This window comes from Sinohyriopsis cumingii, chromosome 19 (genome assembly GCF_028554795.1).
Source record: "Sinohyriopsis cumingii isolate HCF-2022 chromosome 19, ASM2855479v2, whole genome shotgun sequence".
NCBI lineage: Eukaryota > Metazoa > Mollusca > Bivalvia > Unionida > Unionidae > Sinohyriopsis > Sinohyriopsis cumingii.
The window spans coordinates 30,321,849-30,346,190 of NC_142979.1; the positions used below are offsets into that span (position 1 = coordinate 30,321,849).

Below are 24,342 nucleotides of genomic sequence, written 5' to 3' on the forward strand. Positions count from 1 at the left end.
ATTAAAAATGGTCTACCATCCAATACAATTACAAAACAATTTACTCTCTTAAATGTAGAAATTATCATTTCCATTCCAATTACCAAAATTGTTTCAATTTTTACTGTAAATGATATGCTGACAAGGACATGAACCAGACAATGCCACCTAATATGGTTATCAAGAAAGCTACTTTATGATCAACCCTATATTTATATAGTTTGATATTTCAATCTAATTCATCACAAATCGACATTCACTATGGTAGTACATATCACCATGACTAGTTATTCTCATGTATCAAGGCTGCTGGTTGAAACTTACCATCACATCACAAACATTTAAACTGGTGAACAATGATCCTGTAATAACTCTCCACATCCACAAAAGTTAAATCACTCAAATTTGCTTCATTCTAAAACATTATTAACTGGTTGCTTTTGATATTATATTTTTGTCCTAGTTATGGCATTTCAAGCTTCAAAACTTTAACACCAACAGCAGAAAAACCGTATCAAATCCCTGCTCACTTTGCATAAAATCAGGTGAGAAAAATTAGCACAAGCTGTGAACACTTTCAGTGACCACTCAGAAACTGAGAATGCATGTTGTCTGAGGGTGGGAGTCTGCTTTACACAACCTGTAGTAGTATATAGTATGTGTGAATGTATTCTGCAATTGCATCCAGTTAAAATGAAATAATTAACAAAAAGCAAAACACTCCTTGGTAGATTCATGGTATATTATCCTAAATAATTTTGAACTGTGTCATACCATAGAACTAATTTTACTCATAAATACGGATCAAACACTGATATTCTGCCAGGAAAATTACCTAAAAACCATCATCCATTCTTTTTACTTGCTTACTCATGGTAACAGCTGTAAGCAGGTATTAGTGTACATATTCACGTTTTGCAAAACTAACCATACAAATATGTGTAACTATAATAATTGGTACAGTGTGACCCCATTATAGCATGCTCCGTTATAACACGAATTCGAATATAACATGGTCATGGCGTGGCTCACGATAAAGTAGTTTTTTCTTCTTAAAAGTGTGAAAAATAATGTATAAAATGTTTATTCTGGGATCACATAAGGCTTGCCAATGTCACAAACTTGGATTTTTTTCTCCTTATTGGTGGCAAAATATACCATCGGGCAATTGGATTTTATTGGCGACATTGTTGGCTGTTTAAACTTGTATATACAACCATTAGTTCTGAGTGGAGAAATTCTGAGGCCCCATGAAAGGAAGCCACAAACTGGATATAAAATGCGCTGAATTTTATCTATTGTTACATAAAACAATTTTCTTTGTCCATATTGACAAACCATCTAAACAGTGCATTGTTATATCATAATCTCCTTATCTTGACATCTAGCATGAGCACTATATGTTGTGAGATATCCACTTTTTTGTTGTTGACATTTCTGGTAACGGAGATCAACTGGATGAGGTATTATCTCGTAATCTATCTTTTGTCGGATTTTCGGCCACTCAATAGTAATTAATATATTTACAAAGACTGACATTTGTATGTGGATGGTAAGTAAAATTCCTCTTCTTTTCACTCAGAAGTAAGTTCTTGATAACACTCACATTTTCTGTAATAATCCCTGTCATCAGACCAGAACACCTGTGTCTCTATAATCCGTTGACCCTTTGTTAAATTTCTGATGCATGTGTGGAAGGCAGCATCATGCTGCTACCACAAATGTAACAGGCAGGGAGGAACAGTAACTAGACTAGTCCAAACGATGGCCAATTCCTTTTTAAAAATGTACACAGATAAAATAGTTTGCTGAAATTTCAAACGAAACAGATTACCTTTGAAGCACCGATTGTTATGAAAACATGCTCAGAAATGGGAAAAAATCAGTCTCAATCATGCAATACAATTATTTGATGTTGCCACCACAATAAGAAATGGGCATTTGTTTGGTTCTCTAAAGCTGGCCTTTAGCAGTCACTTCAATAATACATGCACCCTTCATCAAAGAAGGCCAACTACAATCTTCAATAAAAACAAAGAACTTTTCAAAGGAAGTCAGTACCAAACTTAAATAAAAGTAACGGAATCTGATGTATTTTTGCATTTTCCAATGTGACTGGAACAAATTAACTGTGCCATGAAAGTTTCCTTTTTGCAGGGAAAAAGTTTATGCTTACGAATGCTACCAACGGCAGCTTAAAACACAAACTAACTTCTACAGACTTCGGACATACTGAAAAGTAAATGTGCTTCACCATTTGTTATGTGATTGTGTGATGTTTTTCCACTGAATTCAGACCAACATGACCTGTGACAAAATTACTGAATATTTTAAATCTCTGTGCATGCATATTTTCGAAGGAATCACTTGTATTGTGGATTCATTGCATATGATTAGATTCGCGGGTGACTACTCGGTGTTGATATACTATTCATGCTACACATTAGATATGTATATATAAACAGTATTCATGTATATGTACCAATTCGTGGCTCTCTAAATAAAGTTTCACTACAGATGTATTTCTCATTTAATATGCATCGATTTAAGATGGTAAGTGTGCCAATGAAGCACATATTTTACCGCCCGCATTTATTACCTACCCCCTCCACAGCAATTTTTTGGGGTACATGCATCATTTTCTTCAGCTAACTGACCTGGTTGCTTATAACACGATTTGGCCTATAACATGGTTAGGTTCTATGGCTCCCAACTACCACATTACAGCAGGGTCACACTGTATTTCCCAATCCTTCAATTAATAATCAGTTTTACTGTCACACTAACTTTGTGAGATTTTCACTACAAGATTTAGTTACATTTATTTGACAATAAAGGTTATTGCTTGGGGGGCTACTTTATTCATGCATCAGCATATAATGGCACCTCAGCACAATAATGGCTATGGTACTACTTAAAAGTGTAGTTCTAAAAATGCAAAACTGAAGACTTGCACAAAAAGTTTAGGAACAAATCCATGAAGCTCGATATTGATTAATCTAAAGTGAAATTCATAATGGGGTTTAGAAAATATAAGCAAGTGAAACACTTTAGCCAAAATCTTACCAAGCAAACAAGAGACTTTAATGAAAACTGTACATGAATATGGTCTTCACATCAAGGCAAAATGGAGATGGTATCATGTCAAAGAATGATTTGGCTTAGCTTCATAATGATTCATCCGAAGTATTAAGAAAATCTATTGAGCAGTTTAGGGAATATAAGCAAATGAAACACTTTAATCAAAACCCTAACAAAATTCACATTTCACAAAGATATTTGAAAGGGTTCATGAGATTTTAAGTAAATTGATGCAATGTAAAATATCAGGAAACATGACAGAGTCACAGTTCTTAGTTTTAACGAAATGGACAATGGACTCTCCACTTAAGTCTTTGTCAGGTTTTTCAATGACACAAAAAAAATCCTCTTAAAACCTGCACTTTTATCTTAAACAATTATTTGGGTAAACTACTAACATAAAAATCACAATAGTTATAAACAATGTCTCTATCCTGTGTACAGGTATGTTTGAAGAGTTTGCTCCCTTCATTTCTTTCTCTATATATATGGTTGTGCTTATGTTCCACAATAAAGTTTCATAAAATTGCATAATGTTAATTTTCTTGTAATATAATGATGGAGTAACAAGCAACTATGTTTAAATGATCCATTAACGTGATGACATCTTTGAGTTTCCTTAAGGCAGTACAATATGGGTACCAGATTTGCCAGCCTATAAGGCAATACTTTTTCACCAGAAAATCTTAGCTTCATCTTATACTCTGAATCGACTTATATATGAATTATGTCACCCAAATCGCTTTATTGTATCTTTCATATGGAAAATAATTCTCCAAGAGTACGAAAAATAATGTGCATTTTAGTATTAATTATGCAATTTCCCTATTGCTTGTAATCTGAAATGGCATACAGTGATACTTTTAATATTTATGTAACTGGAAGTTATTATAATTTAATTCCACACAGCATCACAAGTTTTATCCTATCTGTAACTCAATACATTTTTGGGTCAGCGTTATTATAGGTAGCTAAAAGTACATGATACATTTCAAATACTACTTTTGAAACAAATAAGGTACTTTCAGTTACATTTAACTGACTGGAAAGGCTACTGAGTTACAGGTAGGATAAAATTCGAGATGCTGTGTGGAATGAAGTGAAAAACACAATCTGAGGTGTTGATCTGGCCTCGTCTTATACTCAACATCGACTTGTATAAGGATGAAGGATGGAATGTTTGCCAAATTTGCTGATTCGACTTATACTCTGCATCAACTTATAGGCTGGCAAATACGGTATGTGATCTGGGTCATTTAACTGCTTATTAGTCTGATCCATTCAAAATATTAAACTGGATTAATGTGTAATCTAGCTGAAGCTGGGCAAAATGGGTTATTTGAATGGAGAGGTAGATTGTTTGAAATTGCGCAAACGACTATTTCTTTTATTTCTTCCTTTAGCAAGTGATGACATGAAGTTTCTGGTAGCTGTAGCCTTCTTGGATGAAATGTTTTAATTTCGGATTTAATAAAAACTGAAAAGTGGAAAAGCTGCTGCTTTTTCAAGTTCTTGCACTGAATTGTTCTGTTTTATTTATATTTTCATTTGGTAGGTTTCACTGTTTGATTTAAATTTTTCTTCATATTGTTCTGCTCCTTGAACATGAAAATTTGTAGATGTATAAAGATGAGTAGTGTCTTAAAAGACAGGAGAGTGAGTTTTTCAGTATTACAAAACTTGCCATTTAACACTATGAAGTTGTCAGAAAAATGGAGAGAAGAACTTTAAATAAAGCAAATTTTAGACAGATTTAACCATCAAAGTTGGAAAACAACTCTAGGTAAGTATGGTTATAAATTCTAAGAAGAAAATGACATCCATAGCAGGTGAAGCTTCCTTACCAATAGAAAAGTTGGGATCTAGATTTGCAGTTTAGCACTGGATGTTTCTGAGTTATAACCAAAAAGTAGGGTGTACAGAACCGAAGAAGTCTGCAAATACTGAAGACTTTGAGAAGAACCAGAAATCTGCAGAATGTTTTGACAGCTTCAAGGTGAATAACAAAGACTGTGTGGTTGATTAACACTACACTGTACGCAAGTTCAAAGAGGCTTAACACTGCACAGGGGACATTAAATTTTATAGTAAATTATGTTTTCTTGAAATTACTTAACTGATCATATTAATATTAATGTTAGGAAATAAACTCTGCTACCTTTCAAATTCAGTCTTTCCTGACTATATATATATCATATAGATGAAGGGAAGAAACTACTAAATTACTTCCCCTTGCCACCAATAGGTGGCAACCAGTATACCAGAAGTTATTCTGTTTAAACTCAAGAGCGCGAAACATCAGTGCATACAACTGCAGGGAGGTGTGTAAGAATGCTATTCTAACGTGATTTACACTAGATTTTCTTTCTATATCAAATAAATTACCATATCAGATTAGCATTGTTAGAACAGGTAGTTGGGGATGAAATCTAATAGCATCCAACCTCTAACAATGATTCCCTTCAAAGGATAAACAGCTTGTCAAACATAAAGACAGCACAAGAAAGTTCATGTAACATGTGACATCAACACTCTGGTATTTTGGATTTTTAAAACAGCTTTAACAATTTGAGTCCATAATTACAACATCTGTAGTGTTGCAGTTTACAGTATTGTCTAGCACTAGGGAACCATGCTACAGACATGAGGCAAAATGTCCAACCCACTCATATTATCCTGAAACCTGGCCAACCAATCCTACCACTAACCTCTTAATGCGAGTGCCAAGCGAGGCAACTGCTAGTATCAATGTTATAAGTCTTTAGTATGACTCAGCCAGGGTTCAAACCAGCCACCTCTAGCATCTGAAGCGGACACTCTAACCACTTCAAAACACTGGTAATGAGAAATTAATGTGAAGAGACTGTACTGTCATTTACTGTGTCTGCAGGTTGCATTGGTCACAGCTGCTGGACCCATACAAAATCAATTCCCTTTTCTGAGATGCTAGATATCAAAGATAGACGCTGAAGAATGTTTACTGTGCTTGCAAGCCAATGGCTTCAATGTTGTCTCATTGAAAAATTAAGGCCTGCATGGGAACGATGGTGTAGCCCTTGCACCAGACCCTAAAAATTCACAACTCCTCGTTCATTTTCAAGGTGGTTGGGCTTTTACTTCATGCAATCCTCTGTTGGATCTAAGGGCTTAATTACTTTCTCCATTAGGCACTAGGATCTCCCAAAAAGAGCCAGTCATAAAGATGGAGTCTGTCTGGAAAGGAATGGGAAACCTCTGATCAGGGCTGTCTGAGCATCACGATGATTGCCATTGCTTAACCAATTAGAGCATTCATCCAAGAATTCTCCCATCTGAAAGGTGCTATAAGGACGACAATGAGTGTCTGGCCTTTCATTTTCTGGTTTATTCTCACTACTGAACAGCTGGAAGGTGCAGCCCCAGAACCCATCCCAAGTGACTGATAAGTGTCAATGATCTACCTCATCACAAACAGATCACTGTGCAACCCTAAAGCATGCAAATCTGATGAAATATGGATGAATGTACCACTACATGTAAAAAGTCTGGCCCCCACCATTGCAATGAACAGAATAGGACAATGAGATGCATCTGGTCTGTATCATGATCTTCTGCTAGGAGCACCAGTGAAGAAAGTCACAGACCAGAATGCCAAAATTGGGGAATTTGGTAACCATGTTTCAGGAGGTAGATCACTACCACAGTTGTCTGAAATATAAGAGTACCTTTCCACATTCTGAACCATTGGCAAAGCTATGTGTATGAACAGACATCTGAGAGCAGTAACCTGATGGAACTCTCTACGGTTTTATGCACTTGGGAAAGCCTAGAATAAAAGTCTGGAGAGTTTGTTCTGTTAACTCTCTCCACTGTCTGCTTGGAAACTAAAGTGTAAATTAAATTCTGTTATCTCCATGGTTCATGATGATGTTTTACAATGATTTTTCAAAAAGTTCTCAAGGAATTCTTAAAGCTTTTACAGAGGTTAGTTTTTCTGAACTTTCTCTATAATTTAAAAATAAAATGTGTTTGGCCTGATTTGATTGGAAATGTTGATCCCTACCCTACTGGTGCATCCAAGAATGTGCTCTATCTTTCCACTAATTTGGCTACTAGAGAGTGCCAGATCAGACAGAATAATTTATATTATCTGTTACTGAAGACATTCTATTTTGTAGTCAGGTAGGTTAAAGTGTTTAGAGCCTATGGTATTCTTCTTGCAGATGTATTTAAGGTGCTTTTTTATTTTCACTTGAAAATCACTTTTAGTCTCACCAACATATTGTTTGGTGCAAGTGTGGCAGGGGAGTAAATCAAGAACCTTATGTGAAGTATATTTTGAGACTCCTCAACCTGGAACTATATTTGAGGTTTGTACAAGTGCTTCTAAAGATTTTGGATATATCCATTTTCATGCAAAAGATGCAACTTATGGTATTGCAATCCAGTCCTTTATTTACAAATGATCAACTTGCAAAATCATCATGTTTCTATGAAAAACTAGCTTTTACTAGAAAATTCCTATATTTAAAGGCAATTCTCAGTGCAAAAATGGGAAGAGTTTGGAAAATGTCTGGCAAGATAAGGCTGACAGGAGGCCAAAGAGACTGGATTGCATGTTGGAGAAAATAGTCCTCTTTTTCTATATGTAAAGATAGCTAGTACCATACTGTATATACTTGCATGTCAAGTCAAGTCAAACTGCAAGCAACAAAGATCCTGATCTGCCTCTAGCATAATGCACCTGCAGATCATGGTCTATTTTGTTTGTTCTACTGATTATTCCTAACAAACTGCACAGACAGATCTGCTGGCACATTATGCCATGACAGATCTGGGTCTGTGCGGTTTGCAGTTGAACTCATCTTAAAAGCATTCCCAGATTTAATAATCTTTTGAATAGGACTGAATAATCTGCATGATTTTCGTGTCTCACTTTAAAACCTTCCAGCATAGTTGGAGTCAGGTAGCCTTTCTTCTCATAAAATTTGATGAGATTAGATACATGTTTCTCAACATCCAGATCTTAAGTACAGACAATTAACTATATGGACCTGGCTGACATCAATCAATAGGGTGGTAGGAATCATGGGGTAATGCCTCCGCATTCCTTTAGGTAGTACCTTTCTACATATGTTATTCTATCACTACATCAACTGGACAAAAGTAGATGATAAAACATGTACTTAATTAGCATGCCACAAAAGTAGGAAGATTCAACTCCACCTGGAAAACTATCAATGTCATGTAGCATCTGATCCACCCAATCTTATCCCATTTTATTTATTCATCCATTCAACTTCTTATGGGAAATATACAAACAACAGAAATTCTTAATTTAATTGATTTATTTTCAGCTTTAATGTTTTGTAATCCCCTCAGATAAATTCAAGGTTTTCAAGACTTTCAAAGATAAATCAACTTATTCCGAATTCAAGGTGTTTACATGGCAACCCCTCAAATTTAAGATATCTAAAGTTTGTGTCGACCATGTAATTTCAGGATTGGTTGCAACCTTGTCATGGTAGGGGTGGACAAATTGATCACTCCAAGCCAGCTGACAATGAACAAGTCTGGTGCCTACAGGCAGACTGTTGGTGGAATGGTAGAGTACGAGGTCATGAGAGGTTGCTGACAGGCTTTGGTAATATTGGAAAGCCTGGGGAAGGGGAAACCTCATATCCTGTCCCATTTATTAAGTTGCCTCTGAAACTGGGGGCTCTGATGCAAACTTAAATCAGATTGTGGGTGAAAACTGCCATTGTGGAACAGGATTTGGCTTTCTCTCTTGTCTACAATCATCTCTCCATTTGGCAGAGTATGATCTGTCAAACTGGCAGATGAGGTAAGCAGAGCTGGAGAGTCAGAACCTTTGCTGCTTGCATTCATATATCCTCAATAAATCTACTTAACAGCAGTGGCAAACCAAAGGACAATGAGCACGCATTCAGTGAGTGATGCAGCTTAAACAAGGACAAGGCAACTCCCAATGCATGTTCCTGTCACATTTTCCAGACTGACATAGCAAAAAGAATTTCCTGAATAACAAGATTTTCAAATCAACTGCTGTCATAGACACGGTGGATGAGACTAGAACTATCTTCATTTAGCACTGTTCTGACATCATTAAAGTCTATTGGCAAAAACAAAAAAATGTTGATGTAGCCATCCAGAGATGTTTTCAACAAGACCACCATGGTGGCCATGTTGTGGCTGCCATGGTGGTCATCATGGATTTTATAACTGTTACTCGTTTTGTAACAGGCTTCCATCAAAAGAGTTCAAATGCAGTCTAGTTGGTCCAAAATGAATATGATGCAAACTGACTCTCAACATGGCCAGACCTCGACCTTTTAGGCTTGGCATGCATACAGCAGTGGAAGGCACACAGACAGAGATAGAATACGATAAATTTCATCAAGTGCCATATTAAAAGTGGACTCCATCCACTCATTCAAGAGATCAATGTGTGCCAGTTAATAACAGTTTTCCTTGCATTCTTGCAGGGTTTGGTGTATCCTTGTCTCACACAAGTCTGCATATATCAACTGAGCTCATCAAATCTGATACCCAAAGCTCTGGCCCCTCTAAATCTAGATCAGCACTGGTCAATGTTCCCTGTTCTGGAAGCATGCATAAATCTGGTGCACATGTCCCATACCAGATAGACACAATGCCACCTCATTTCTTTGACTGGTGGTGAAACTGATGGACCAGTTCACACATACCCATAAGATATATATAACACTACAGCTGACTTCTGACTAACTGGGATGAAAGTAATCTGGTTGAGGTTCACCATTCAGTAAGTATGCATTAGTCAGGTACGCGAGTCCTATATCTGATCTGCACAGTGCCACCTTGTTTCTATCACTGACATGTCATGTGAAACAAAAGGACCAGTTAAGATGCCACATGTAAAGATATGGCCATCCAGTACAAAGCACACCTGGACAATGTGACTGAACTCAGGGCCAGATGTGGACTTGCCCTATCTCTCTCTGAACTTTTAAACTTCTCAACCTGACAACAATGAACACATACTGTATGGGGAAGTTATCAAATACTTGGTGCAGGCATAGCAATTATAGCAATGTTCTAAAATAAAATCTACTTTTTTATATATAAAAAAGCCAAGTATCAACAATTCTGTGTATGAATACAAACTCTAAGACAAAGTCCTCCAACTGTGAGAAATATGCACAATTATGAATGAAAATTCAACACACCAAAAACTTAATGTCTTGGTCAGCTTAATTAACAATACTGTACTGACTTTACATTTCAGCAGATAGAATTACTGATGATTCTGATAAATCTTGACAGGCAATGTGTTGCAATGTTGATTGTATTGCAGAAAAAGTTAATAAACTGAATACAATTTGTTAGGTGGTTGGCCAGCAAGTGGTGAAAAGTGGAGATAATTTAAAAGTACTTCCTTTCATCTATATGATATATAGATAGGGAAGAGAAAGTTTTTAGTCTTTCCTAAGGACTAGACGTGAGATTTAGTGGAGTTTACTTCAAAACATTAATATTAAGTGATTGAGCAATGTATTCAATGGAGAATATACTAACCTGGTCATTGGAACAACTAGCTAGCAAAGATCCATCATGATACACTTTGACCATCCTTACCCACTCTCGGTGGCCCGTGAAGGTTTTCACACAGTAACTGTTGGAAAGAAAAGTAAATTTTTATACATATCCACCATTTATTGTTTATTTTGCAACACCACATAATATTCAAATAAATTCCAATGCACGGTTCTGCAATATTTTACTAATTTCTCCATTAGCTCTTCAAGCCCCATAAAATACAAAGATCTGTTAACCTTTCAGCACTCCTGCCAATACAGTACACATCACTTAAATTGTATGGATCTTCAAAAGAATGTGAAATTCAATCAGTACACATCAAGTGCAATAGTCAGTTAATTTTGTAACTAAAGGCTATTGGGTCATTAAAGGCTTCATTTAGGTTGTTTTTTTTTCTCTCAATGTCAGAACCAAATACCAACAAGGAGATGGCGAGAAATATGTTGTGACTGATCAGAAAATTACTTACCCTGTGCCTACTTCCCACATTTTTATAGTTTTGTCCCTTGATGACGAGACAATGAAATCTCCACTTGGCATGAATGACACACTCGAAACATTATGGTCATGACCTGGAAAATAAATGTTTACACCTGTATACTTTAAAGAAAACTAAAAATTGACCAAGGCCTTTAACCTGTCCCACCTCAAAGCTATTCTAGATTCAGAGAAAGGTTCTGAAGGCACTTTTTCAAATGGGTCAATCACCAACATTTGTTTTAAACCAGTCAGTACAGTAATGGATCAATGTCTATATTTAATTAAATTCAGTGATGTGGGATATCATTTTCAAAAGATTTCTGAAATGTCAACCAATTCCTCATTTAACATGTACCATCTTTAAATAACTATTCATTACTTACTGATCATACTGGACCAAAGTGGAAACATTATCTAATATTTGCCACGAGTGACAATTACTATTTTAATTCCTGAAATCTTGTATTTAACTGAATTCTCATTTACGTGAAGTAAATACCTAATAACCTACCTATCTGAAAATGCCCAAAATTAGTCTTGCTTGTTGAATTCTACACGTCATCACTGCCCAACACTGGTGCTTTACACAATGAGGAAATAGACATATTTGTGGCTTTATTTTAGCCTCGTCCTTGTGGGATTTGCACTCAACATGTCTTACATCACTTCAACAACCATGTGAGCAGAAAATTTTGGTGGCCATATTGGAGGTCAGATTGGCATCATTTTCACTCAGGACCAATTAGATATCATACAAAATATATTATTCAAAAGCCATGTTGATATGACTATACATTCAGGAGTAGTGATAACAAGATTGTCAAGATTACTTCTATGGTGGCCATACTGGAGGTCAGATTGGCAGCAATTTCACTCAGGACCAACTAGACATCATGAGAAATCACATGGCTAAACTCAAATGTCCAAATGACTTCCTGTTCAGGAGGAGTAGCATACCCAAGATGTTCAAGATCTTTATCACAGCAGACTCAGTGAATGTAGATCAGTATGATTAAGGGTCAACTAGACAAATTGATACTACTATGTTCAAAAGAAGCAATTGCATGATTTTAAAGTGGTCAGTGTGAAAGCCATATTGAATATCTGAGCAGCACCATTTTCACTTAAGACCAACTAGACCTTGTGGTGAATGTGTGTGCAAAGTTTTGTGCTAAGATCCATACGTAGAGTGCCCCAAATTCTGAGTTGCTTCATTTTTGTTTCACACTTTGCTTCCCCTCCCCTCCCCTCCCCCTTCCAGGCCTTAGTTTGGCTTTCCAGTAACCAATGGCTAACAGAAAGATTAAAACACTTAACTGGAAAATAATATTTGACATTTTCTCTTTGGTTAATACATACCATACAGGGTCTTGAGGCATTCAAAGCCCTGAAAATCCCAAATTTTAATGGTCATGTCTGCCGAACATGAAGCTGAAATAATTAAAAAAAAGATGCTGAGGTCAGGAATCAATTCATCACATTCTTATTATAATCAAAATTTTATATGAGTCTCATGCATTTATTATAAATCTGAATATGGACAATGATTTGATTTCTCCACATCAGGAAATACTGTGTACTACCCCTAGAAACCTTGTGTTAGAAAGGACTACAATTTAGAACTTAAATGTGTGCACAACATTCTTTATCCTCAAAAAGAAAGTTGGCACTGCATTTGGGGTCGAGGGGGGTAGCTATGATCAATGTGTCACCTACTATACCAATTATATATGCTTATCCAGTTTGTATTATAAACCCTAAATGTAGAATCTGGGCTCTCAGGGACCCGAGCTTCAAGGTCAAATACGTGTGAAATTCTCAAATGACATGCTGTTTCTCCCTTTAACATGTCCCCAGGATGCTCTCCTTATTGTGGTCAGCCATAGCCAATCTGCAGAATACCTAAAGGCTAGACTTGCATAAACAGGCATGAAGCTAGTGCAACTAATTAACAGTTAACAGTTAACATTGTAATTATCTTGCAAAAAGGACTGCCCCTCTAAAGGTTACCCTGATATATTTGAATAAACCATGCGTGTAAGCATTCACAATTGATTGGCATGAAACCATGCGTGTAAGCACTCACTATTGATTGGCAAATAAATGATGTTCTATCTTGTTGTAATGGTGTTTAAATAAAACTGGTGATGATGTGAATAAAAATCATGAAAATAATCAAAGCTTTACCTTGAGTTTGATTTGCACAATAATGTCAAATCATCTATATGCCATGATAATAACTGTTCTTAAATTACGTGTAATTTCTAAAGTGTGCTACAAGATTGGAGTACAAAAACATATGTTGACTTGTAAAACTGCATTGGCAAAATCAATTTTACTCATCAAAATAAGTAAACTAAATCGGTTTCAAGTTTTTGGGACATGGAGTTGTAATGACAATGCAGACCTGCCAACCCTGACAAGACCGTCTCAGTAAGGCAGTTGATTTTTTTCCATAAGATTTACCAGTTTTCAATAAGGTGTAACAAAATATCAATAACTGCTACTATAAAGCTGGAAAACATAATTAAAAGTTTGACGCATCAATGATAAACATTATGTTCAACTGAAAAGTTTGTAAAGTATGTGTAGACTTTATTTACCACTAGTACAGTTGCACAAACTCTAGTTCCAAACCTTATGCAGCTCAATGGATTGTTGCTATCTCTCAAAGTTACATAATTCTTGGAAATTCTTTTCCATTTCACATGACAACAGCAATCTCCCGCCATGAGACATACTCAAATTGGCACATGATGTCCAATAAACATAACTGTGCCCTTTTCAGCTTTTATTCACAAGAATCTGAATACTCCTTTTTATTCTTCTGTGTTGATTATTAACACTTTTCTAGAGGCATCACTTTCTGAATGCCATTTTTAAAAATTCATTTATCAACAGTTTTGATCATGCAGACACTTTGCATGAATAGGTGCAGTTTAAAGCGTCTGGGGTGCTGCTGTAAAGTTAGTCTGGTTCCCTGACTAACTTCACTAATTCTAAGATGAAACCCGGATCCAAATAAAACACAAATGAACAAATTATCCGTATTTTTCAGGCAACAATCATTTTTCATTAGTTTTTATTAGTGTGCTGAAGTCTGTATTTTAAGGGTAATTTTCTTAAGACTTACAGCAAAATCATAAGACTTGGTAGGTCTGACAATGATACTAATGCCAATGGGGAGGGGGGGCAGCGTAGTAGGTGAACTCCCATCTGACAGGTGAGATCCAAGTATCAGTACCTAAACCTTGTGTGAATTCATCTTGAAAACACTTCAAATCTGGTCTCAAGGTACAGGTATTTATGCACTGTACATGTACAAATATTAACTCTCCTTTTCTATATAGCCCACATTATATCCTCAATTCCTAATTTCATCCCTTAGGGTCAACTGTTAAGACATTTAACAGAGTTCAATATTTAACATTTATTCTGAATAAGCTTTTTTGCACATATGTTGTTTGGTATAATTTCTATTCTTTTTTTCTTTCTTTTAATGATGGTAAGTTACATTTACATATATTGTACAGTGCAATATCAGGTGTTTATTCATGCGAGTTTCTTTATTGGAAATACAGATGCCATTTTACTTGAAGAGAAACAACAGAACATTTTAAGTGATCATTCCTGGAACTAAAACAAAATGGTGATGATTTTGTTGTAGGGGTAAATAAAAATATAAATTTATATGAATGTTTAAACTTGATATTCTCTTTACTGAAAAACAATTTCTTTTTAGTATGATATAATAAATGGCAAAGAATTCAATTCATATGTATTAAAATAATGAGCCTGTGCTTTTTCATTTTTCTTTTTATCATTTGAAAGTAATCAACTTCCAAGTTCATGTTAGAGATTCTCAGCAACTGGCTGGGAACTGCTAAGTCCATGGACAATGCAGTTGGCAACTTGCTTTCGATTGATCCTAGCATACTGATCACTTGAGATGAGCCAAGCATAGGAGGATCTGCTGCCGGTTGTGGGGTAACTCATTTGAGCTGCTACAGAATATCCTACCGCTGCAGTAATCTCCAAGGTTTTTGTCTATCACAAGTGAAGCAGGTTGTTGAATTATGACAACTGGAATCACTGATTGCTGGGACCAGAGGATGGACCAGCTAGACATCATACAAAATATATTATTCAAAAGCCATGTTGATATGACTGCATTCTGGAGTAGTGATAACAAGATTGTCAAGATCACTTCTATGGTGGCCATATTGGAGGTCAGATTGGCAGCATTTTCACTCAGGACCAACTAGACATCATAAGAAGTCATCTGGTTAAACCCAAATGTCCAAAGGGCTTCCTGTTCAGGAGGAGTAGCGCTAACAAGATATTCAAGATCTTTATCATGGCAGACTCAGTGAATGTCAGATACAACAGGTGGGAAGGAGAAGACTACAATGGAGGAAGAGGAACCATCACCACAGGTTCCTCCAAGAAATTACTTGAGTCCCCATCACAGAAGGGATATCATTGTCCAGAGCCTGCTCCCCAGGCAAGGCAATATCTCTCTCTGAAGGAGACGTCAAAATGGGGTTTCTAGAAGGGTTGACAGAACCTAATTAGCCAGGATGAGTGGTGGTCCTCCTACCTTTTGTTGGGCATGGTTGGAGACAAGTGAGCAGGTCTACAGCCTGTCACATCTGCCCTTCCTAAGGAAAGTCCCCACATCCCATGAGCGATAAAATAGAAACATAGCGAGAGATGGCCTGATCCCCATACCTAGCCAGACAAGTATCATCTGACTCCTTACAAAACATGATTAAACAGTTACATAAGAACAGGTGTTATCAACTTCATCCCTGTCCCAGACCAATAAGCATAACTTGGTGACTAGCGCTTAAAGGCCAGTGGCTGGTTAAAGACTGGTCAGTTGCCAAAGATCTGACAGATGAGCCCATTTCAGACCTATCCAAGTAAGACTGCTGCTCTTCACTCTCAGGAAGATGCAATTCGCTTATCTCTGCCAAAGAGGCACTGATCTTGAATGAGCAATGCCAGATCCTGACTGGGAGGTACAACTCGCTCTCAAGTGATTTCTCTCGATTGGGATGGGGCCGAGGATTTACTCTCACCAGCACTGATAGCTTTTTAAAGTGTCTGGAATCCTTGGCTTCAGGGCAATCTCCAACCACATGGCTTGCATTAACATTCCTGTCCCACAGAAGGAGTTGACATTCCCAATAAAGGAAGAGTTCAACACCACTTCTGCGATCAGATGGGACCAACCAGTGATGAAAAGGGAGGAAAAGGGGCCCACACTGGATTGGCCAGTGACAACAACTCTTGAGATCCATCTGTGCTAGTACAACCAGTGCATAATAGGCAACTGTGTAACATGGGACCTTCCTGTGCTCATACTTACCCACACCCTGTGACAGACCTGCCAACGCTAACAAGACCTTCTTGGTAAAGCAGTAGATTTTTTTTCATAAGACAGACCAGTTTTCAGTAAGGTATAACAAAATATTATGTACTGCTATTGTTAAGCTGGAAAACATGCATTTAACAGTTTAGAAGCATGATTCAAGACTTTTGCAACGATGGTAAATGTTGTGTTCAACTTAAACATTTGTAAAGTTTACTTGAACCTTAATTACCTCCAATACAGTTTCATAAACTGCAATTCAAAACTCTATGGAATTCAGTTGCTTCTTGGTATCTCTCAACCTGATGTAATCCTTGAAACAAAAATCATGTGGACCATGTCATTTGCCATGTGATATACTCAAATCAACACATGATGGCCACAAAACGTAACTGCTGACTTTCCTTTCATTTTCTTCACTTTATAACTTTCTGATAGGTTTATTGTCCCTTTCATGACATGTTGCATGATGGACACCATATTATAAAAATATAAACAGGAGCTTGATCTTACAGATGTTTTGCATCACAAAATATGCACAGTTTAAAGTGTCTGAGGTACTCCAATTAATTTAGTCTCATTCTCTGACCGACTCCACTGCACCTTAGATGAAACCTGGATCCAAATCAAATATGGACATGCCAGTATCTGAATTTTGCTGCAAAGAATCACATTTCCGAAATTTGTGCTTTTATTCCATAAGTCTATATTTTAAGGGTCATTTCCATAAGACTTACAGCAAAATCTTAATGGTTGGCAGGTCTGCATACTAAGCCTGAAATAGACATAAACACAAAAAACAAAAACTATGGGGATTAAAATGTAAATATGGAATACTTATCCTAGCATTGGAACAATGAAGTGAATTACACTTAACTGAAGTGCTGCTTGCTAAATAAGGAAAAAACTCCTTTAAAATTAACAAAACAAAGAAAGAAAGCATACAAATAAAGCAAGGACTGAGGAGATAAACACTCATTCCACCCAAGTGATAAGTGTTTGGCCTCAAACCTATTTAAAACTTACAATGGTGACAAATTTTTATGAACAATCAGGCACACATGTACTATGCAAGAAGTCCAAAGAAAAAATAGGAAGATATTTTGTACATTGGCTGTAACAAAGCAGCAAGACTGGGTCATATTCATTTAACTCTGGCCCACCAATACTTATTGGAGGAAGAGTATGTGATTTGGATTTTTAACGTAACTTTAACAATTTTTCAGTCATATCGCTACGATGTCTGCAGTGTGGCAATTTACAGTGATGTCTATCACTAGGGCATCATGCCACAGACATGTAGCATGATGTCCCACCCAGTCACATTATCCTGACACCAGGACGACCAGTCCTAACACTACCCTCTTAATGCTGAGCACCAAGTGAGGCAGCTGTTAGTACCATTTTTGTAAGTCTTTGGTATGACTCGGCCAGGGATCGAACCCACGACCTTCCACAGCCGAGGCGGATGCTCTAACCACTAGGCCACCAGAGCGGTATATTGGACGAAGAACTAAATAACTTGGACTGGGGACTAGGAGTCGAAGAAAAAGTAAGCAATGCAATTTTAGAAGCTAATGTATTAAAGGTTTTCACACTAATTGTCAATAAAATCAACTCCATTTTTGGTCAAGCAACAGAACAGATCCTGTAAATGGTTTCCAGCATTTCACTGAATTTGATAAGCAAAGAAATACCTAGAAGTTTTCCAGTATGATCAAAGGCGACATCCTGTACAGAATCTGTATGGCCTTTCAGAGTCCGCTCATAGTCCCCAGTTTCATAGTCCCAAACCTGAAAGGATAAAGACGAAAATTTCTAGCTTAAATCCTGTTTCTTGTGATCACAGACTACTCAATTTGAAACTATTTTTTTTAAATCTTGCACAAGTGGTTGATTCCAACTTTATGCACAGCATACTGAAATGTAAAGAGATTGTAAAGTTGTATGGCAGAATATAAAGGTTAATGGCATGAAAGTAAATAACAGTATCTGGATTTTCCTCAAAAACTAACTGAACTCTGTAGATAAAGTTAGGTGCTATATCAAAATTTAATGTGAAAAAATCCACAACAGAATCTAGTATGTGTGAAACAATACACTTGTGCTGCATAACAACACTTACTGTGATCCACAACCAATGAAGTTATAAATGTATTGATACACATATCAATGGTCTTCATCTTTAGAAGGAATATCAATGTTAGGGTGGTGCTATTTCATGTGTGGACATATCGAATGTATTTCCAACATGCAGATTACAGACAAACCTTATCAACTGTTTACTTGGAAGGTATTACAAAACAAAAGAAAGAGGTATGGGTGTAGGATCAGAGATGACTAACAACAGATTCCTTCACACTGTATCTCCTGAAAATTAAAAACAACTGCTGCAACATAAGGTATTTGCTTCTGTGGGTTTAACATAACTTTCAGCACATAATAGGCTATGCATGACAGATCAATGACCCACAGGAAGCTACTTGCAAGCTTTCTCACATTCCAACATTTGCTGAACCAAGACTTGAAATTATGCAGACAGAGGTGAAATGTGTAAGTAATCTGTAAAGGTGAGCGTCTTAGACCTCTTAACCACCAAGGGACCCTAACAACCACCATGATGACCATGTTGATGGTCAGTGTGCATCAATTTCATTTAGGAAACTAGATACCAAACTATTTCTTATGAAAACCCCCATGTCAAAATGACTTACTATTAAACAGGAGCAACAATAATAATAGTTTCATAGTGGCCATAATGGACTTAATGATTGGCCCCATTTTCATTTATGAACAACAAGACTCTATAAGAGGTCTTCTGGTGAAAACCCCATGCTATGATTTTCTGTGTGAGAGGAGTAATGATATGATTTTCAAGATGGCTACTCATTGTGGTCACAGAGGCTATCAAATTGTCACATTTCCATTTAGACCAATGAAACTTCATAATAAGTCTTTTTGTGAAAGCAATAGGAGTTACAAGATTTTCAAGATGACAAATGTGTTGGCTACAGTGGAGTCAGATCAACACCATGTTCACTTACAATCAACTAGACATCATAAAAAGTCTTTCAGAGAAAACCCAATGTTGATGTACCATTTACAGAGCTGCCAACCCTCCACACTTGCAATTAATGAAAAGAGGGAAGAAAAAATTTTGAATTTTTAACACAATTAGTGAAAAATTATACCATGACACTAGCTCCATCCATTTTGATGGTCAGTAGTGCATTATATGAAAATCCCAAAATAAAACTACAACATTATTTACACTAATAACAAGTACACATTTATTTGCAACCAAATGTAATGATATACACTAATTTCACACTATTTGTCATGATATGATGCTGTGGCAGACTTGAACTTACTCAACTGGGTTATGGTAAATTTGTTTCCAAAACAGTTCAGGCTTCGTGCCTGCTGTTTAACTAAAAAATTTGCAAATTTTCAGCACCTAAGGAGGCACTAAAGTTTCTTATGTTTTCCTTACAATAGGAAATACTCTTTTACTGTTACTGTTGTTGATCTTCAACTGAGAAAGGATTGTTATGTTCAACAAGAAAACTCGCAAACAATGCTTCAGTACTGGTAGCTTGTAGGACTTGAGTAGGTGGTTTAAAGTTTTCCAGAACTGAAATCTGTTGGGTGCTCTTCATTTTCCCAATATCTATGTGCTTTTTGCAAGCTGTGTTTTTTTTCATCTCATTCTGCCACATGCCTACTGGGTCTCATTATCGTTACTTACAATTTATCTGCCATACATGTACTATATAATATTATTATATATGTATCCCTTAAATTATAAGCAATGATATGAGCATCTGTGCACATTCCCAATTCTACAATTCGCGGCATAACATAGTACGAAAAGCATAAGGTGCATCGACATTTGATGGCTGAATGCAAGACCAATTTTGGGTGGAATATGTACCTTTTTCCGTGGAGGTGAAAACATTTTAATTGTTGTGTAGCTTAATTATGAAATGGTATTAGACCATAAGATGAAACATCGAACGATTAACGATTAGTGGTGTTGGCTCATGTGCAGACAAATATGAACTCAAGCAAATTACGATACATGCTAATCTTTCAATATCTCAAAAATTCATATACTCTTGTCTTCATCTGGTGTTTGTTTTTAAAAAAAATTCAGCTGCTACGAGTATGTACATGTGCCATTAAAAAAAAAAAGTTGTGCCCCCATTTTCTTCACGATTGTGTTTGTAAAACTTCTGTTCTAAATACAGATTATATACATTAGAATGCATACAACAGGGCAAACTGTAACAAATGAATATAGTTCTACAAACATTGCGACTAGCAATACAGGAGAGTTATGGGTACGAGTGACCACTGCTGCTATTCTGACTTGCACATAACAGGATACAATTTATTTTATTCATGATTTAATCCGAATGAGAATTCAGAATTCATGATTTTTTTTGCATGTGGTGTGAATCATTGAATTGCTATCTCGAGTCATGAAATTCACACTGAAATCATGACGGCTGGCAGGTCTGCATTCATTCAGGAGTAATAGTAACAACAAGATTTGGAAGATAATCCCTGTAGTTGTCATACTGGATATCTGAAGGGCATCATTTTCATTAAGGACCAACTACACAGAATAAATCTTTTACACACAAAAAACATGCTGACATGACTATCCTTTCAGGAATAGTAGTGACATAAAGATTTCCAAGATGGACACTGACTATCATACTGGATGTGCAAGAGGCACCATTTTTATTTAGAGCCTAACAGACATCATAACAAGCCTTCCGGTGAAAACCCCATTGCAATTTTACTTTTCATTCAGGTGGAGTAGCAATACTTTCAAGACAGCTGCTGTGGTGGCCATGTTGGACATCAGACTGGCACCATTTCACTTGGGAACAAATCAGAGATATGAAGTTTTCCAGTGAAAACCTGATGCTGATATGACCATCTATTTGGAGGAAGCACCTATAAAAAATGATTTTCATGACGGCCACTGTGGCAGTTATACTGGACATCAGGTCAGAACCATTTTCATTGCAGGACTAACTAGAATCATGAGAAGACTTTGTCACAGTTGGGCAGAATCCATATGCATAAGTACTAGAATACAAACACAAAACAGACTGACAAATTATTTATATGCTGCAGTCTCTTTAACTAGTATACATGTCAAACTTTGCTGAATGATCATGGAGTCATGCCCACATATTATGTAATGAATATGATGTGTTCAATCAGAAAGCTGTATTATGTCACTCATGCTCTTCTTTTTAACTTTGTAAAAGTACTATGGAACTGTCCTTTTTCTCATCAAACATTTGAAGTTTAAAGATCCCTCTGCTCTAACATTTTTCAGTCATATAACATCTATAAATTACCATCGGTAAAGCTGGTTTCGCTTAATTGGCACCATTTTTTAAAGAAGATAGTGCTCTAATACCAAAATTTTTTATCAAAGTAAAACTAATTCATTAGTTTTTAAATATAAAAAAAAAACATTTTTCGAAATATGTCATTTGCAGCTGCTATAAAAAGAAAATAAGGAAATTACATGTAGGTTTACAATGCAGCCATCTTCTTTTCTTGAGTAATCTCAAATTTATATGACTAAAAAGATGATAAAAAGGAAAAACAACTGTTAATTCTGGTAATGAAAGAAGAGCACAGTGACTTTGCCCTTTTCTTTGTCAAAGTCTCTTACACAGACTGGGTGCAACTTCTTGCCATAAGCACTACTCCGGTCTATTGCAATACTAAACAGCCCAATTTTCATGGCTTCTGCAAAGTGAAGTATCTTCTGCTAAACACCTAACAATATAAGATGATTTTGTTCTTGCACCTGCATATTTTCTGCAATTTTGGAATCAGGAAACATCTGTTTGTACATAGGACCAATGTAGTCTTCTACAGCTAGAAGTAGTCAGTGTTCTATTAGAAACTCGGTACATTAGACCTCTACATTTATAAAATTCATGTCCACAATTTAGTTCTGCATTGATAACATTTGTGTCCACAATAGAGTTCTGCTGTAATAAAGAAGTTACCTTAGTATTGGAGTTAGTAAAATGAGCTAATTATGGTTTCTTTGTTTCACCACCATGACCAATATTAAAATCCTTTCCAAACAGCCTGCAAGGGGAATGAAGCTGCCCTAGAACAGAATGCTGTATTGTGTAATTCATGTATTCATCTCTGAATCAGTTTACTGTCTATTCCTAATCCATTTATAAAATCATTTGAAAAATATTTTTGCTCTAACACATACATCGACTAGAATAAATCTGACTCCACTTTTAGCGCCAAATACCTCCAGAATGGTTACGTACCAGATATGAATTACAACAATGAATCTGCGAGCAAAGATTAAAAGTTAGAAAACCAGTCTGTTCTCTCCTACCTAAGCCATACAGCTGCTATAAATAGAAACAGAGGTCAAAAGTTTAAAGTAGAATCCAGCATGTTACTTGGAAAAAGGGCAGCTTCTATAAATAGAACATAATACAGTTAGGAAAGTGCATGCAAGTCTACAGATAAGCATACTCTTATGTCGTAGTTACATACAAGCCGTCTTTTCTAGAATACAGCCTGTGGGATCAATGGGATGTTAATAAAAATGAGAAAACAAATTATGAATTTTTTTGGAGGGGGATATACCGAAAACGTGTAATCAGAATACATTTATGCATAAGGCGTAATTTAGTCGAAAAAAGCGTAATGGTTGGCATGTATGCATTTGCATTTAGGACCTACAAGACATCACTTATGCTCAGAAAGATATTGTAGAGTCATAAATAAAATAATACATGTGTTTCCTATGGCAATAATATTAAAATTAGGGTAGGCAAGCCATTAATTTAGTTAACTTTATATTTCTGTAACATGAGGAAAGCAAGTGCTAGGGTCAGCTATGAGAAGCGAACAGTCGGCTGGCTGGGAACTTGGTTGCGGGGAGCTTAAGAAGTCATCTGGTGGAAACCCATGTTGATATGACTTTGTTTTGTAGAAGCAACAATAACAAGATTTTCAAGATGGCTGCTATGGTGGCCATTACGGATACCAGACTGAAGCCGTTTCCATCTATCACTATGTAGACTTCATATGAAGTCTTTTGATTCAAGTACAATTTCAAGATAACCATCCTGAGAAGTATCCAAAATAATATTTTTAAGATGGCCATTAAGGTAGCCATTTTGAAAGTCAGATCATTACGATTTTCATTCATGCCCGATTAGACATCATTCAGGAGTAGTGATAATAAGATTTCCAGATAACCACTGTGGTGTGGACAATGGATTTCTCAACAGCACTATTTTCACTTATGACCAACTAGACATGGTAAGAACTTATTTAGTAAAACTTTGGTTGTTGCTGTGACCATCCATTCTGGAGGAGTTGCAAAAACAAGATCTTCAATATGACTACTGGTGACTATATTGGATGTGTGTCATATCCTTTTCTTTTATGAAGAACTAAGCATCATAAGAAGTCTTTCAGCGAAAAAACCCATGCTGATAAAACCATCCATTCTGGAGAAATGGCAATAAAGAAATGTTTAAAGACTGCCACTGTAGCGGAACTCCTCCTGCATGGATGCCATACAGGAAAGGGCACCATACCCATTTAGGACCAACTAGACCATGTGATGAATGAGTGTAAAATTTCATTATATTCTTGCAAACAGTTTATAAGGAGCAGGAATAACAAACTTGTGCTAATGGACAGATGGATAAATGACAATGGTGGGATGACAGACAACAGACCATCCCATGAGCTCTTCTGTTCTACAACCAGCAGAGATAAATATCTGAATTTTAACAAATGAAAGGTAAACACAAGTCTGTGCT

General features: G+C 36.4%; 1 protein-coding gene across 3 annotated transcripts in view; it reads right to left on the bottom strand.

Annotated features, from left to right (window-relative positions):
- LOC149775367 (lissencephaly-1 homolog A-like) overlaps nucleotides 1-24,342 on the bottom strand; it is an 83,104-nt gene that overhangs the window by 25,820 nt on the left and 32,942 nt on the right. For all 3 annotated transcript variants that reach the window (XR_016416571.1, XR_016416572.1, XM_089944064.1), the window contains exons 6-9: nucleotides 18,193-18,289; nucleotides 12,478-12,549; nucleotides 11,108-11,210; nucleotides 10,618-10,714 (exon numbers count right to left, since the gene is read on the bottom strand). Coding sequence is in view for 1 of the 3 variants with exons in the window: in XM_089944064.1 (XP_089800190.1) it covers nucleotides 10,618-10,714; nucleotides 11,108-11,210; nucleotides 12,478-12,549; nucleotides 18,193-18,289 (369 nt within the window). In the remaining 2 variants the exon portion in view is untranslated. The remainder of the gene's footprint in view (nucleotides 1-10,617; nucleotides 10,715-11,107; nucleotides 11,211-12,477; nucleotides 12,550-18,192; nucleotides 18,290-24,342) is intronic.